We start from the raw sequence: 18,192 nt of genomic DNA on the forward strand, positions 1-18,192 counted from the left end.
CAACGCATCCATCGATGTCTTGTTTTCAATGTGGACCTTGACTGGTGTCTTAAATTGTTAAAAAGATGAGAACTACTCGCCATGATATGTTAGATGATCAGTTGCCCCCGAATCAACAATCCAAAAATCTTCGTCATTTTCCGCATTCAAGACTTCCGTAATGAAAGCGTTTTCTCCAGATTCCTTGTTGTAAAACTTCTGTTTACGATTGGGACAATTTCGTTTTATGTGATTCTTGCCTCCGCAACCATAACAAGTAAACGTGTTCTTTGTATTTGCACCTTTTGTAGTATTCTTTTTATGTGAAATCTGTGATTTGCTCTTATATCGACCAGATAAGTAGTGCTCCTGTACTTTCTTCTGATGCCTCGCTTTGTAGATGTCTTTGTTTTCTTCGCGATTCTTCGGATGTTAGTACATTCACCAGGTTATCAAACGTTTGTTGTTCGTCTGGTCTGGCCCACCATGCCTGCCGTAAGTTATCATAATTATCTGGTAGCGTATCCAAAAGTTTTACTACTATATAAAGACATGTCATCTTGTTTCACATTCAGTGCATTCAGCAGCTTATGTTTGGTCTGTTGCTCAAATATACTATGAAGTTTTATCCACATCTGCCTTGGTGTATTGCATGTCACCAGTAATGCCATTATTTTGGGTTCCAATGCTTTGACCAATGCTTGACTAGCAACTCTGTCCGCTTTATCCCAAATCTTCAGGTCTCTAATATATTCTGCTTTCTGCTCGGCAGTAGCTTCCTCATTCAGAGCCTCTGGCATTCTGAGATCTCCATTACATATCTCGTAAGCATTTGTATACGCTCGCAAAACATTCCGAATGGCGAATTTCCATACAGTCCAGTTATCAGTTCCTCTCAATTTTTCTATTCCTCCTCCTTGATGCTCTATAGTACTTCAACCGTGTTAACCTTTAAAGCGAACCACGCTCTGCTACCATGTTGAAACTATTAGAGCAATAAACTGAAAACATGTATATTGTATAATTATGACAGACGAACTAAATATTTATCGTATCATAGTTACAATAAATTGAATAAGGTAACTATATTTATTTCAACAGTTTTAAGTTAGACAGTACATTTGTATTCGTATACCAAAATTGGTTTCTGCGCAATCATCTTTTAGTTTTGGAACGATCTCATACCTTCACTGATATTTTGAAAAATTGACGGAGTTATTTCGTTTGTTTAAACTTTGAGCGTTCGGCATATGTTAGTAGGTAGGTACCTTTCATGATTACTAACAGTGTAGAGTCACGGCCTTCTAAGTTTTACAATAACTGAAATATTCATTTTTACCTACCTACTGGACATCTACTTTTTAAAAAAGTGACGAATTGCGGCTAAGCGACTCATTTTACGAATGTAAGTAATTTTGTATTACAAATAATACCATGCATGAAATATACTATTACTATTTTAAAGAGTATGTGTAATATATACATAAGCTCACACTAAAATTGACCAAGGAATTGAAATATGCAGTAATATACAGAGAGTTCCACTTAGAAACATGCAACATTGGTATAAATCACGCTTCAGTCCTTCAACATGCCCCCACAATTATTTTAAATATAACCTCATAAGTCATAATGTAATATCAACACATGCCATCAAATACACCATATACCATAGACCGACTACTCTAAAACCTGTTGAGATATGAGCCATCTTGCATTAGAAATGCATTATAGTAATTTCGGTAGGTAATGAGTAAACCTCTCTCCTTTGCCAATCAATTTCTTTTTGATTTAGGTAGGTACTTCTACCTGTTACACCCTCTATATATATGTTCATCGTCGTAAATTTTTAGTGCACGCCGGCGAATGGGCGAGATCCTGAAATCACTAGGTAAAGCCTGTATATCATACCTACGTCACGGAATCTAGAGTTCTGAATTTTTGTTATAAATGACTTTTAAGCACTATATTCAATTGTTATCACCACCTAATTAGCACCCTGATCCAATTGGCACCTACTTCTAAAATTGGCAAGAAAAAGATTTGCAGTTTTAGAAAGACTAATTTCTAAAATGATAGTTTGTTGTACGAATGTACATCCATTGATTCATACCACAGACTACAGTAAATGTATCTCCATACGATAACGGCAACACATTTTTACCGCTGTCTCTAATCCATAAAGTCTTTGATACACATTCATAAAATACAGAATCAAAATGGCGCAGCTCGATATATATATATATATATATATATATATATATCTCTACCTATACAAAATTGAAGTATAGGTTGAACGACCAAAACGCGGATCCTTCGAAAGTGTCTCCATGTAGGTATTAACAATTAACAGATATAAGCAAAGTAAGAATCTCTTCGGCAGTTAGGTATTTGATTGGTTACACTCTGTTAAGAATTTATAGTTTGTTAAACGTTTATGTTCCTTATTTACGATCACTGCAATTGTCTACTCACGTTGCATAAGTATGCGTTCCACTTCTTTACAGAATTATTGCTCACGAGTAATTAAAAATGTTTTCCTCAATTACACGTGAATTTATCTTGCTCTATTGGAAATTTTACTAGTACTAACTCGTTATACCTAACTTACCTACGCTTACGCAGTCCGAGTTATAATGATATGTTTACCCATCGGATTTACTTGTGTATGTACCTATAGGTACGCACCTACTCACCTATTCACTCAAAGTCACATCGTCATGATACAATCCAGTTACCAACTGTACTACACAGTACATTTGTTGTAATGGAATTTCTGAGACTTGGGTCTAAATCGCGAAACACATGTAATATAAAACAGCGTTTAAAAAAGTATGAAATTCATTTATTGGTCATCAGTATAATATAATTTTCTGTATTTTTTTGCAGACTTCAGGAAGTCGATGGAAGCTTCTTTGAGAGATTTGGATCGATACTGCATGAACGTTCAGAGTCTGAGAAAAAGAGGGATTACCAAAATCATGTACGAGCAACAAAAGCTTCTGTTCGATTTCTACCGCGCGCTTTCCTTCATCAAGATCATGAAGAACCGCAGCTACCCGAACCTCCCCCAGAAACCGAATCAGAACCTGAAATCGAACTCAATCAAGAAGAAATAAACACTCAAATTGTCATCAAAAATGTTAATAGAGAATTCTCATCTTCTTTGGATTCCGAGCAGGAGGAAAGCGATGAATCGCATTACTATACTGGGATGAATGTAAGTTGATCTTTGGTTGTTGCCTGTTGGTAGGTATATGTATCACTCCACTAACAACACATATGATCATTTTTCTCACTTGGTCGTAACTTCGGAAGCTTTAATGACCGTTTAAGCAAACTAAAAAATTAAGATCAGTTTAGAACCCATGACAACTCGAGAGGTTTACGGCATAGTTAACTATGTTGTCAGGCTAACAATGTTATTAAGACATGTGATTGGATGTTTTTTTCAAAGAATGACAGCATTTTTTGAAAAAATATCCAATCGCATGCCTTCACAACATTGTTATGCTGTAGTTATAAACTTATAACTATGGTTTAGAATACTCGCCGTTAGTATATTGCTCGAATTTTAGGGTGCAAATCGGCCGATGTTCTTCATTAGTATTTATCCTGTGGTGGAGATGGTTGAACAATTGGGAAATTTCATTTTTTACTTTGTCGGCCTTTTTCTCTCATGAAAATATAAAACTAGTGCAAGAAAAGCACTATAGGTACTAAACATTACTTTATATATGAAAATAGTAATTTCGGATGTTCATATATTTTGTTTTTGAGATATGACGTACTATTATTATTACGCTTCGTTTTTAATGAAAGGCGTTATGGCATTATTACAAATTTACAACATTGAAAATATCATTTTCTAATTTTGAACACACATCATTAATTAATTGATGTGATTAAATGTATCAATTTGCCTTCCCTACCGCTGTGGAATATTAAATATCTATATCTACTTGGGCGATCTAATTTTATCAAAATTTGTGAAAGAACCCATCAATCAATGCAAATTTGGCAACTTCATTTTAAAGAACTTCTATCGAAATTATGCACGTTCTAAAAATTTTGACCTACATATTTTCAGTGAATACCTATAGGTAGTTACACGAATTTTATTTTTAAAATTTATTTTGATAAAGCAGTACACGCAAGATCAATGTAAAGTGTAATAGTTTATTTTCATTTCAATAGGTACTTCAAGGGATATTTAATTGCAATGCACTGAATTAGAATCCCAAAGGTGGATAAAACAGGCAGTAGTGACGTAGCTGCCCAGGAATAGATTTGGCACAACAACTTTTTGAACTCAAGCATACCTACTACTTAGCAGTACATACTTAGTATTTACATCATCAGATGCATTTACTTTCATTTTTACTTATGCTTATCCAGAATCCACTTTTATTAAACCTTAAGCAGACGTGTTAATGTGCTTCAATTAATAATCGAAGAAAGTTGCTGAAATATTTAGTAATGAATGTTGAAAACCGGCTAACTAATGGCCACCAAGTCATTAATGATAAAAATAATGAAATGTTCAAATTTATCAATGATCAGTTAAAAATAAAGAATATTTTCTTGGGAGTCAAGAAAGATGACTACAGAAAAAGGAATTACATGTATGCCAATCTTGTCACTGTGAGTAAAATAAGTTGTACCTAATCGTATTTTGTCACTGCTTTAACTAAATATTGTTACTGAATGTAGTGTCTACAATTTTAGCCGTTGTCAAATTCCGTTTCGGTAACTCGGAGGGGGAATCACAATGACATAGTTGGCAACGCACCCCCTCCAACCCCCTGCGCCCCAGCCACCCCAACTTTTAAATCTTAAATAGTTGTTGGAAAGCTCTGAAAAAATGCTTTCCAACCATACCAAATAGGTTAGTAATTATTGTGCAAATCAAAAAATAAACTAATATGATACGTTTGAAATCCGACGTATTTAAAACACAACCGGCGAACATAGACGAACTTAGATAAAGAATAATTCAAAAATGTCGAAATATTGCAAAACTAACATTTGAAAAGGTTCGACAAGAGTTTGAGAATAGATTATACTACTGTCTTACCAATAACGGAAACTTTAGAAAATGGATCATATTTAGTTTATTTTTTGATTTGCACGATAATTACTAACCTAAATGTAATATGCTATTTGGTATGGTTGGAAAGCATTTTTTCAGAGCTTTCCAACGACGTATCACACATGGGGGGTCACTATTTCAGATTTAAAAGTTGGGGAGGCTGGAGCGCAGGGGGTTGGAGGGGGTGCGTCGCCAACTATGTCATTGTGATTCCCCCTCCAAGTTACCGAAACGGATTTTGATTTTTTTAAATATCTCGTTTATTTACTAAGACATGGGGGGCGGTAAGTTTTCAACCCTTATATGCCAAAGTGCTAGAGAAAGAAAGGTACTGATACCAGAGGCTAGCTTTCTTTGTTAGCCTTATTGAATCAGTAGTAACGGGCGATCAAAAATGAATGGCGGTTGAGTCGCCTTTGAAAGTTCAAGTTAAGTACAATTTCTCATGTAAACAAAAATTCCAAAGGTGACTCAACAGCAACTAATTTCTGATCGCATCGTAAGTACTATAGATTTATGTTCCTGATTTTGATTGTTGGAGAACAAGAGAGATGAATATGTGACACTCGAAATTATACGCAGGGACACAAAAAAGTCCAGGAATGGTAAATTACCTCCATTATAACTTATAAGTAAATGAACCTTATTCAAATTGGCTATGTGTACACTGTAAAAAACAAAGAATTTGTTGACTATGTCAATTTTTTACCATTTTCGGTTTAACCGATGATGGCGCTTATTACTAATTTTTTTGAATGTAACATCCCCATTGGGAATAGTAGCCATTTTGTCTGTTCATCTGTCCGTTTCTCAACACCAAAATATCTGCGCCTATTATAATACCTCTCCTGTCTCGCCTACTTTTTACTGGAAAGAATTATTGGTTTGAAATTTTTGTAACGATATTATGTAAGTAGCAATGGTGTCCTGATCTTACAAATTAAAAAATAATTATGTAAATATTTATTAATTTTAATATTATCTCCACATGATATACAGTGTGTAAAGCGATGGGGTATACACATTGAGTTAGAAAACTAATGGAGGGAATATATTGGTAGAGGGGGTAAGAATTTTTGTAGACGGAAGTTGCCACAGATAGAGGCCACTCGCGTGGATAGGTTCCCGTGAAGGTACATTTTGGCCGACATTATTTGACATATGAAAACGCGGGTCCTGTCACTGTCAGTTTTCCACCAAATTCAAATTTTATTAAATTTGCCATTTTAAAGTACCTAATAATTTCGGATCGGTTTGTGCTCTGGTTTATATAAATAACTAACTGCCGCATAGTGTTTTTATCACACGCAATTTTGTGAATTGAGAATGATTAGCTGTGTATCATACAAAATTTCTTATAAAGGGAAGAAACAGGGCATTTCCTTTCATCAGTAAGACATGTCATTTATCATGTTGTAGGCGAGATTGTAGGTACCTAGTTTATGTTTCTTAGTTTTCCAAACGAACCAGTACTTCGAGCAAAATGGTTACCTAACATTTGTAAATATATCTCAAGAACAGCTCTCGAAATTTGCTTTTGTGCTCACAACGCTTCATTGACTGTGATTTCGACCAAAGGTTGCACCGGAAAATGTTCATCAAATATCTCGTCAAATATGCAGTAGGTACTATCAAAACTTGTTTTTACAGCTAAACGTGTGAGTTTATAATATGGATATCAGGTGTAAATTTTTTTACTAGTGCGGATACATTTTGAGACCAATCAATTGTAGCTATTGATCAACACAGTGAATTTAATGGGAGTTGTCAAGTTGTAGTGGCTATAGTAAACTGGCCTTAATTATACTACTGGAACACATCGATGTATATTTAGATTTGTAATCAATGATTACTTTACTTTCCCATCCTTGTCTATTTTGTTTACTTTACCACGAGCATGTATTTTACTCCTTCTATACGTTTTTTTGTTAATATTCCTATTAGTGGAAAGAAAATTATATCTCTACGCCACTGAAGTGAGACGCTAATGATAACGGACGTGGTGTGGTACTTTAATCACAGCCAGAGGCTACTTTTGGTTCCCGTGGTCTACGTCTGGCCAAGCATTTGATTCCCTCTGTTTTCTAACGCAATGGGTATACAAGAGGGAATTTTTTTTAAATATTGATTTATGAAAAAAATTTATTCTTCATGATATTTTTTGCTTGCTTTGAAAGTACAATAACGTTTCGATTGTTTGTGGTTTGATAGCAATACGCTATCTTGATTTATGTAGAATGATAACTTTCAATAAAAAAAATTAATTTTATTATTTTTCCAGATTTCTATAGGTAAATAAATTTTAGATTATCGAAACGTTATTGGTACTTTCAAAGCAAGCAAAAAATATCATGAAGAATCAATTTTTTTCATAAATCAATATTTAAAAAAAAATTCCCTCTTTTATACCCCATCGCTTTACCATAGACCAAATACATATGGCTTTTACACGTACACTGTATATGTACTAAATCTATAAATACATAGGTACCTATAATATACATACCTACATTTATATAATTATGTTTGATAAAAAATAAGAAATATTATAAGCTTATAATCATTGCGGTTTATTAAGAATGTTTAAATCGGTTGAATCTCATGATTTGCGTAAAGCATCATAGGGATTTCAATGTAAAATTCATAACATGCGATTATTGGCTCCCCAAATTATTTTAGAGCAAAAATGTATTAAGGCTTTTTGTAGGAAAAATGTTTTTACGCTATTCAACCATATTATATTATATATAATATACAGGGTGACAATTTGAAAACTTACCACCCCCCATATCTTAGTTAATAAACGAAATATTAAAAAAAATCAAAATCCGTTTCGGTAATTCGGAGGGGGAATCACAATGACATAGTTGGCGACGCACCCCCTCACACCCCCTGCGCCCTAGCCACCCCAACTTTTAAATCTTAAATAGTGACTCCCCATGTGTGATACGTCATTGGAAAGCTCTGAAAAAATGCTTTCCAACCATACCAAATTGCATTACATTTAGGTTAGTAATTATCGTGCAAATCAAAAAATAAAAATGGAAAATCGTATTTAACTTGAACTTCCAAAGCCGACTCGACAGCAACTCATTTTTGATCGTCAGTTATAATCTATTCTCAAACTCTTGTCGAACCTTTTCAAATGTTGGTTTTGATATATTTCGACATTCCTGAATTATTCTCTGTCTTAGTTCGTCTATGTTCGCCGGGTTGCGTTTTAAATATGACAGATTTCAAATGTATCATATTAGTTTATTTTTTGATTTGCACGATAATTACTAACCTAAATGTAATGCTATTTGGTATGGTTGGAAAGCACTTTTTCAGAGCTTTCCAACGACGTATCACACATGGGGGGTCACTATTTAAGATTTAAAAGTTGTGGTGGCTGGGGCGCAGGGGGTTGGAGGGGGTGCGTCGCCAACTATGTCATTGTGATTCCCCCTCCGAATTACCGAAACGGATTTTGATTTTTTTAAATATCTCGTTTATTTACTAAGATATGGGGGGTGGTAAGTTTTCAAATTGTCACCCTGTATATGGTATTAGTTTTCAATTTTTTACATAATAAAAACGGAAAATTGGAAAAATAAAACCCGCATCTTTTTCAATAATCTGTGCTGCCATGGAATTTTATAATACAAAAACTACGCCAATATCCGTCATGCCATGGAATGTCTGCTATAAAACATCAAATTCTATCAAAAAGTATTATATTTAGAACGGCGAATTCAACATAAAGAAAAACCAAATTACTAAAAACGGTTTCCTAATATAACAATTCACAATAAACGTTCGAATAAGTCACCAGTAACTGCAAGACAGTAACCAAGTCGATCATAAAATCAATTTCGAACGGCTGCTAATTGATAATTGGATATCTTGTGACATTCTTCTTGAATTTTAATTCTTAACTCTTCAACATTTTCCAAAGTTTGCCCGGAATAAATTTTTCATAATTTTATTATTAAAACTTGTCAATAAAAATTCTCACACATCACGACTGTTGTGTGCAGGACAGCCATCCATTTGAAACCAAAAGTTTCCTGGTTGCCTCGTGCAACTTCAGTAGCAGCTGGAGCAATGTGTTCTAGAAGCACAATTTCCCGCGTAAAACCATTTCACCATTTCAATTTTCTCAGATAATGAATACAATTTTTATTTTATTTACCAAATTTTATGAACGAATTTTCTATTACAAGCAATATAAATGTGATATCAAAAATATCAGAAGGGTTACTTTTTGTTTTTGAAAATTCCATGGCATCGCTGATTATTGAAAAAGATGCGGGTTTTATTTTTCCAATTTTCCGTCTTTATATGAAAAAAATTGAAAACTAATACGGTTGATTGACGTAAAAATTTTGTCTACAAAAAAACCTTAATACATTTTTGCTCTAATATAATTTGGGGAGCCAATAATCGCATGATATGAATTTTACATTGAAATCTTTAATGATGCGCTATGCAAGTCACCACCCTGTATACATACTTCTTGGGGTTACTTCTATTATGTATGTAAATAAATGTATTAAAAATATGTTTTGTGTTTATTTAGGTAATATTAGTCTATCGCCAACCGTGTTCTATTTTCCAATGTAGGTATAACCACGTAATTAGTTTTTTTTATTGCAGATTGATGAACTGTATCTGGATGTTCTATACCAAATTCTTCATAATGTTGGCTGTGATGTTACGTTCGAATTGGGACAAACGGCCCTCCTTTCTTATGTACAAGATGCATTTAAGATGAGCAATGACAAACACAATCAATTGCTAATGGTGGCTCAAGAGAAAGAACCTCCAGAACTTTTGCTAAATGTAGAAATAGTAGAGGCTAAAGATTTAATAGCTAAGGATTCCAACGGTTTAAGCGATCCTTTCGTAACGCTATATCTGCAATCAAATTCCTCAAGACGTTACAATTCATCTGTAAAAATGGAAACACTAAATCCTGTATGGGAGGAACATTTCGCATTGTAATATTATCTGTAGCTTATGTGTGCTTGTCTCATTTTTATAGTTCTCTCTAGACCCGTAATGAACGACAGTAGTGACGATACACTTTTTATTGAGGTCTGGGATTTTGATCCAGCGGAAACTATGCGCGAAAAATTTGGTAAAATATTAAAAGTCAAAGGACTGCGAGGTGCAACTAGGCTCATAAAAGAAATGGCAGTCACAGCAACAACGGGGCAACATGAAAATGAATTAATTGGAACCGCCAGAATTCCATTGAAGGTAAATATTGTTCCATTTTTGCACCTATTTTGAAAATAGTGAATATAATTCATGTATAATTTTCAGACAATTCCTGCATCAGGTATGGTAATGTGGTACAGTTTAGATAAAAAAAATAAAACCGCAAGGCAAGGAGTTATTAAATTACATCTATCATTTGGATCAGAAAAAAATAGTCAAGTGGCCGCGCAAGAACACAGATATTTGTTGAATTTGTTACTTCTTCACGAACTAGAGACGTTACAAGTAAGTTTCCTTATGAGTTTATAGGTACAGGTACTCTAATTTATATTTCAACGTTGTAGGTTTCACCATATGAATGGGATGGAAAATTTGGATCGCAACCCGAAGCGATTATTACACAACATAGAATACAGTCTGGGCTTTGCCCAACAGAAATCGACTTTGTGAATTGGGCAGCGTATACCTCAGTTCAAAAAGAACATCCACTTAGCTTTGAACTTTATTTAAAATTGCTTATGAAAATTAGCAAACATTTAAGTGCGCCAACGCGTAATGAGGATAATTTTAAATTATTTTGGAGCTTTACTAGAAAATTGTTGCCATCCTGTATAGGTTTAATTCGCAAAGTGAGGAAACGACCACATGACAAGAAGACTGCTGAACAAATAATTGACGTTTTGAATATTTTGTTACAACTAATGTGCCTTGAACAACCTAAGGAATTTGATTTGTTTCCTTCAAACTTATATCCATGGTTAATTTCTTTTGAAAAGGAACAGATAAGCGGTATATCAAATGTGTTAAACGCCGCGGTTGTTAAAGGTGGCAAAGATTGGCTGCTGTTTATTCTCGAGCGCACTGAGAAACAAGACAATAGTGTGGACGAAACCCTAGTGTATTTTAATAAAGTTGTTCAAATAGTTCGTTCGGATTTGCAAAGAGCTGTGGAATATGATAAAATGTTTCAGAGGTAACGAAACAATGATTCCATTTAATATGAATCGTATAATATTAAATTGATTACAGGATAATGAATTTTGAATACGCAAAAACCTTGTATAATCTTTACCAACTCGAAATAGCCAATTTGATAGAGGAAGAAGTGATATCAATTTGTAAATCCTTGAAAACAATTGCTTACGACTGGAATTGTCTTTCACAGCCAGATTCTCACGATCATATGTCTTTAGGAACCAGATTATTTGAATTGTATCTTGCATTGCAGAGATTTGTGTGGTATGTAGATGAAGATATAAAAATGCAAATTACCAAAACCAGCTTTAGTTTAAGTACCACACTTTGCGCATCATATGAAGATGGAAATTATCGCATTAAAGATTGCCACACATGGTTTCAGGGAGGTGTCGAACAATGGTTGGATATTGCTGCGATCAAAGCTATGCAACGTATTGAAAAGGCGGTGGAATTGGATGACTTATCTCCTGTGGATGAAAGTGTTAAATATAGCTCATCGGCCTTAGATACCCTGACTATATTTCATCAAGTAACATTTTGCAGGGGTTTTCTTTAAAAATATTTCTAATATTGTATTTGTAGATAAGAATATTTTGGGATCAACTTAATTGGCCAGATGTAGAAAGTGCTTATAGTTTTGTAGCAAAAATTATTGACGTAAGTATTAAGCTTATTATTGCTCGGTCAATTCTACTATTTATTGTAAAGTGAAGATTTTATAGGAGCCTATAGCATCTTCCATTATGCTCACCTCTCTCCTATCCACTTAAAATAAAGTAAATGGTGCAAGAGGAGCGATTTTTGTAAAACGTATTCATCTGTTTTGTCCCAGAATTAATCAAAACTATTATAACCTGACCCTATATGCCCTCGCATGTATTTTTACTTTCGCGCTTGAGCGAGGTTATATACATGCCGTCAAATGTAAGACTCCAATTACATTTTACTGGTACTGTACTGGTTGCTATTGACAGTAGACTTTACAATCTTATTACTTACAATCCGAGGAAAATAATGACTTATCTGTCACATTTGACATTTGCACAATAATTCATCTACCGCGATTCCCTTAATCATTAGCGCGAAAAATATAATAAGCAACGCGGAATGTAGTTGCTATTAACCTTCTTGGAACTTCCTCGAAGCTTAATGCGCTACTTACATTCTTTGTTGCATAGCTATTATCATCTTTTGCTCTCAAATACCATATCAAACGTGTTTTATAAATCGCGTTGCTTTTAAAAATATGTAGGTGTACCTATCATGTTTTGTTGTAATATGGAACCTTTATTTTATCCCAGAATGATTAGCTGTTTGTTTTATCAATAATAATCAAATAAGTACTATTTTTGTAAATAGGTCTGTACCTGTTCAAAATGAATTCGAAACTATTGTCAACTTTGTTATTATTAGACCTACAAAGTATTGTTGTTTTTTTAATGGTAATGGTTAACGGATGTGAATACGTTAGCCAATGCTAAAACGCAGGCGGCTGATACTTTAGTCAAAAGAAGAAATAGGCCGGAATAAGTACGCTGGAAATTTTAAGCAATAATACCTCTAATTCATCTGTTTTGAAATTTAGTTTAGTCTTTGAGACGTTTGAGAGTTAGAAAGTAATAAAACGGGACGGATTTTTTGATAGCGTAACTTTTTTTAGTTATTGTACTTAGTTCCTTTAAGATATCACCTCACTGGTGATTAGGTGTTAAAATATTTTTTATTCATAATTGCATGTTTTTTACAGCGCGTTCTATTAAAAAAGGGCGAGTTTATTGAATATCTTGAATTTTTGAGAACCCGATGTGCACTTGTTTCTCTGATTTGCCGATTGCAATCGTGAGAAAAATTCGTTATATATTTATTACTTGAACCAAATTGTTCTATAATTTCACAAAATTTGACCAAAGTACCTACTTATGATCGAGTTTTGAGTTAAATTAAGTTTTGCTGTGTTGCAGGATTTATGTCGATGCTGCCTCTTTTACGCAGACAAAATGGCAGCAAAAGTCGACGGTATGGGTGATATAAGTGATAATTATGAAAAACGATTTGAAGTTACTAAGGAGTGGTGTTTGGCTATAAACAATATTGATTACGTTTGTCAATCCTTAAAACCCTTCACCGAGGAATTGCAGCTAAATAGTTTAATACAACAACTTGCAGACATACGAAATCCTGTAGAGGCTGAAAGGTGCAACGACACTTTGCAGAACGTTTTGGAAAATGCATTAGACACCATTCAAAATAAAATCGTCGAACTTTTGGAAACTGTGGCTACAAAGGTTTGTAACACATTAAGATGAAAAGCTCGCTTAAAAATTACCATTGCAGATGAGTCCCGCAATGAAGAAATTGTTAATTGAAGGCGCAGAAATTTTACACCAGGATAATAACAGTATTCACAGAGTGATGAGATATTTGGATAATAATTTGGCAACTTTATATGGAGAATTAAACGAAGACAATTTTAATCGAATCTTAGAAATCATCTGGAGCAATCTTGGAAATATTTTGTATGATTTAATACATTCCAATATTGAAGTAAGTACGTAAATTATATATGGTGTAATGTTCCATTTACGTTTATAGAAGCGCAGACCTCCCGCATTTTTCTCAAATCTTAGAGCTACACTACAGTTAATGGTCAAGAGTTTTAAGCATTCTGATGAAAATACTGATTCTGAAGTGTTAGCAAAAATAGAATGGCTATTGACTGTGAATGGCATGGAAACTAGTGAACTTATTCATCAGGTATAAATTTAACATCACAAGATCACTACCTATTTCTGTTACAATATTTGTAGGTTCACATCGAGCGATGGACAGAACAATTTGAAATGAAATCCTCCCCATATGGAGAGTTAACGGTTCGCTTACAGTTCCTAAATACTGACCTAAAAATAGAGATAATAAATGCGCGAAACCTAATTCCCATGGATTCTAATGGTAACATTAAATAAGGATTCCTAGAACACAAGCACATCAATTTATTTGTAGGCTTTGCCGATTCGTTTGTCCGAATTTGCTTACTTCCTGAAGAAAAATTTACAAACATCACAAAACCAAAAACCCAAACGCATAATAAGAATTTATTCCCTTTATATGACGAAACGTTTACATTGTAAGAGATGCTAACTAATTAACATCACTTCTACATTGAAGCTATTTTAAGGAATCTAACCTCCGATCAACGGAACTTGTCTGATGGCCTTATTCTGTTTTGTGTGAAGGATAAAGACTTTTTAGGAATGAGTAATCAGTTTATTGGCGAAGCTTTTGTTCATATAAAAGATATTCCTAGTTCTACAGGTAATATTAAGACCTTACCGCAAGTTCATCTTTACCTGAGTAGACCTTCAAATTTAAGTATGTTTTAGAATTTTAAATACTTAAGGTGTTGACTATGTATAATTTATAGCAACTGATTGCATTACCGCCTTAGAAAATCGACATGGAGACAAATTAGCTAAGGAATTCTTAAAAAGACTAAAGCAGAAGAGCAGTGGTAGTGCTATTTCCTGATCTTTACTTCCATTTTTAAAAAAGTATAGTAATCGTATGGAAAAATATGTAAATAAGGAAAAGAATAAAAAAGTGTGTGCTGGCAATAGTTTTGTAGACACAGCATAAACGTCCTTCATTTTACTGTGACGCTATCATGTAGATATTATAAATGTAGCGTGTATTTTGTAGATATTTTTTAATTAAAGAAGAAAAACGAACCTAGCCTACCTTATCTGTCATTTTGTTCGTTGTTCATTAAGTGTACCTGTGAATCCTACCCAATGTGCGAATAAAAATGTTGTTATCTGGTCTGTGATTATATACACCACCGAAAGTTCACACAAGCATATCATCTTTCAATAAAGTATAAAGAACAAAAATGGTTACTTGAAAAATTTGACAAGTACTTAGGTAACTTTTTATTTATGTTCTTTTTTCTATATGTTTAAACACATTGATACAGTTTACATTATTAAAAACTTATTTTTTTTTCTTTGAACTAGCTTCGAGTTTTTGATCTATAAGAAGCCTTCTTTTTTTGTTAGAAACACCAATATTTTTTTCCTTTCTGTTTTCTATATTTCCTTCGCTTACCTCTGTCTTTGCGGCAACACTTTCATGTTCAGTTCCTTGATTCGATATTTCTGGGTGTGTGGCCACTTTTTCTACAATATTTTCTTGATTATCTGTAGCTCCTTTGCTAATTGAGTTGGAGTCATCTATTTTATTTGTGTCTGTGTTGATGATGGGTATAGGTATTGGTATTGGTAATGGTAGAGGAATTATAATGGGATAGGGGACTAGGACTGTAACAGGAGGCATTAAATTTTCTAAAGGTGATGGTTTGATGAATGGTGGAGAAGGACCAGGTAGTAAACTAGGTTGTAAAATATGCCCTCGATTTTCTGGGAAACCTGGGTAACCATACATAAAATGATTCTGTAAATCATGTGGAAACTTGTGACGAAAGTTGTTCGATCGATATTCTTCTTTAAAGTGAATTGGCTCAAAGTTATTCATTGTTGATGTTTGGCGCACTCGAAGGTCTTGAGGCGCTTCCGGTACTGGCGAATTTCTAGATGACATATGGGTTGCATGAGATGAAGATCTTGTGCGCTTTCTGTGACATTTGGATTTCATTCTCTTAGATGATCTCTCCTCTTTAATAGAATGTGTTGTGTTGATAAGGGGTAGTGGAGAGGTTTGCTCTATGTTTTCTGAGCCCTTTGGTGAATTTGGAGTAGAACTGATACAGTCGGGAGATTTGCAATTTTTTAACCACATTTCCGGTGTGATAAGACCGCTCCCCATTTCTGAACTATCAGCAACATGTGGATGTAATTCTAAATGAGCTCTTGTTTCTCGACAAAAAATGTGCATTTTATATTGATTTAAACATTTATCGGAACAAAACTGAAGTTGAGAAGCACCATCCTTAAACATTTAAGATAATTTTTTACATAATAAATATTTTATTCTTACCTGAAAGTCGACATAGGAGACTGTATGTCGCAAATGCTTGCACCAATCACACATCCTGTTCCTCTTAAAACTTGCACGTCTTGATTGTGAGAAGCATAACTCTGAGCAAAATGTGGCCTTTGATGACGTTAATGCTTTGGTGTCATTAATATGCTTCCCACACCACTCACATTCATCTAGGAGCAAAATTATATATTATTATATATTTATTGGTGGTGTATATATAGACATATGTATGTTATTCCACACGTGAAAGTAAGATAGAAAAAATATAGGTAATATATGATTACTTTATAATAGGATCTGGCAACAAGGATTCTGGTGCAATTTATCAAAATTCAGTATAACACATAAGTTATTCTGGAGTGTAGTGCTACAGTCTATAGGTATTCAAGGTTTCTACACATGTTAGTCCGTGTTAGTCTTTAAATACATATTTATAGTTAGGTATTGATAAATGGAACAGTTTTTAAATTATTTCAGTTCTTTTGAAATTGTTGAAAAATAAAATAAATTCCCTTTTATAAGGCAATATTCATATTTTCAAAATTTGTTTGAATAAGGAATACGCTACACCTTGCCTAATATAGGTATGTCGCAACTGTTCAATTCATGACAAAATTTGCAGTGCCTCATACATTAGTTTTGGACATTCTCACCGCTAACAAATATGGGTGTAATCTTCATTGCTCAACTTCACTAGGCTACGGTTAACAACCCTTTAGCAACCATTAAAGTGAGAGGGTTCCGTTCTCATGTTTCTGTCTGTGCTCCGTCTACCCACTGAATAGCTTGCATGTCCAACCTTTCAAAAGTCTATTCGTATTAGTTTCCCATATAATCATATACCTCTTTGAACACTCTCTATACAAAATGAGAGATGGCAATAAACCAGTTACAAAATAGTATATTAAGTATTAAGGTCAGTAGGTGTACTTTACCGGTTGAGGATAATAATTGCAAACCGAGATTGAAATCGCCATCAAGCTTATGGTTTGATTATTCCATGTTGAAAAGTATGATTTTTCTAAGAAGGGGTGTTGATATTTCTAAATACAGTACGCTGATAGCATTTTTGAAAAGAAAGAACGTTGGGTAGGTATCAGCCAAAAAAATCTAGCGTTTTTTCTAAAGCAGATTTCCATAAATTTCTTACGGAAGCACCCGATGACACGTACTTGGTGGTAATGAGTTATTAACTAACAAGATTGAAACCGCTCAGAAAATTTTATGTGGAACTTCAGGGAACCCTTCATCATCTTCGTTGCCATCAACAGAACCTGCTATTTCATACCTCTATCGACTGCTGAGTGTGAAGAATCTGTAAACACCGTGTTTTCCAATTGCCTGTCTAATTCCCGAACTAATTTTTGTAACTTGCAAATGTACATTTAACTTCTACATTAATAAACAATAATTTGATTTTTGACACATATCCTACTTGTCGCTTGTTACTATAACTGTCACTTGGTTGCTAAGCACGTTGCTATGATACACTTACCGCCCTAGGTTGGTAAGTGCACCTTACCGCCTTGAAAATGAATTAGTAAGTAGCCGACAATAACCGATCGTGCAAAAAAATTATTAAATCGGTTGAAGATCGCTATCTATTTTTAGCGTATTTTCCTCAAACTGAAAAATCGCTATTGGCTGTACTTTGTCGTCCGTCCGTCCGTCACACGTACTCCTTTTACACCACTGAACCGCCGATTTGGGCGATATACGTCTCATTTGAAAGGCCTTAGTCCAATATGATTCTGTTGAAATCCCTTCGCGACCAATCTTGCTTTTATCAATTTTTCTTCGCCGATCTCCTTTTCTTTAAAGATTTAAAGAACTATCTCCCAGGTACCTACTGTTCTTTTCGAGAGCTTGTAATTCACTTTTGATTGCCTCTTCCTATCCGTTTCCTGTAGCGGATCCAAATTGTTCCTTCGATCCTCTGTCGG

General features: G+C 34.2%; 2 protein-coding genes across 2 annotated transcripts in view; one reads left to right on the plus strand and one right to left on the minus strand.

Annotated features, from left to right (window-relative positions):
* LOC116164795 (protein unc-13 homolog 4B) overlaps positions 1 to 14,983 on the plus strand; it is a 41,460-nt gene extending 26,477 nt beyond the window's left edge. Inside the window, exons 2-16 of the mRNA XM_031479014.1 lie at positions 2,869 to 3,199; positions 9,710 to 10,053; positions 10,108 to 10,315; positions 10,382 to 10,561; positions 10,621 to 11,249; positions 11,306 to 11,515; positions 11,564 to 11,783; positions 11,837 to 11,911; positions 13,216 to 13,539; positions 13,589 to 13,798; positions 13,847 to 14,008; positions 14,062 to 14,203; positions 14,255 to 14,378; positions 14,430 to 14,623; positions 14,676 to 14,983. Coding sequence (XP_031334874.1) covers positions 2,869 to 3,199; positions 9,710 to 10,053; positions 10,108 to 10,315; positions 10,382 to 10,561; positions 10,621 to 11,249; positions 11,306 to 11,515; positions 11,564 to 11,783; positions 11,837 to 11,911; positions 13,216 to 13,539; positions 13,589 to 13,798; positions 13,847 to 14,008; positions 14,062 to 14,203; positions 14,255 to 14,378; positions 14,430 to 14,623; positions 14,676 to 14,779 — 3,457 coding nt within the window. The 3' untranslated portion in view covers positions 14,780 to 14,983. The remainder of the gene's footprint in view (positions 1 to 2,868; positions 3,200 to 9,709; positions 10,054 to 10,107; positions 10,316 to 10,381; positions 10,562 to 10,620; positions 11,250 to 11,305; positions 11,516 to 11,563; positions 11,784 to 11,836; positions 11,912 to 13,215; positions 13,540 to 13,588; positions 13,799 to 13,846; positions 14,009 to 14,061; positions 14,204 to 14,254; positions 14,379 to 14,429; positions 14,624 to 14,675) is intronic.
* Positions 14,984 to 15,170: 187 nt separating this feature from the next.
* Positions 15,171 to 17,649, minus strand: LOC116164797 (sine oculis-binding protein homolog). The gene is made up of 3 exons (XM_031479016.1): positions 17,538 to 17,649; positions 16,244 to 16,419; positions 15,171 to 16,195 (listed from the first exon to the last, which is right to left on the minus strand). Exons 1-3 carry the CDS (start codon positions 17,632 to 17,634, stop codon positions 15,242 to 15,244), a joined length of 1,227 nt encoding a protein of 408 aa, XP_031334876.1. The 5' UTR covers positions 17,635 to 17,649; the 3' UTR covers positions 15,171 to 15,241.
* Positions 17,650 to 18,192: the final 543 nt, after the last annotated feature.

The sequence above is a fragment of the Photinus pyralis genome, unplaced genomic scaffold (genome assembly GCF_008802855.1).
Source record: "Photinus pyralis isolate 1611_PpyrPB1 unplaced genomic scaffold, Ppyr1.3 Ppyr1.4_LG2, whole genome shotgun sequence".
In the NCBI taxonomy this organism is placed as follows: domain Eukaryota; kingdom Metazoa; phylum Arthropoda; class Insecta; order Coleoptera; family Lampyridae; genus Photinus; species Photinus pyralis.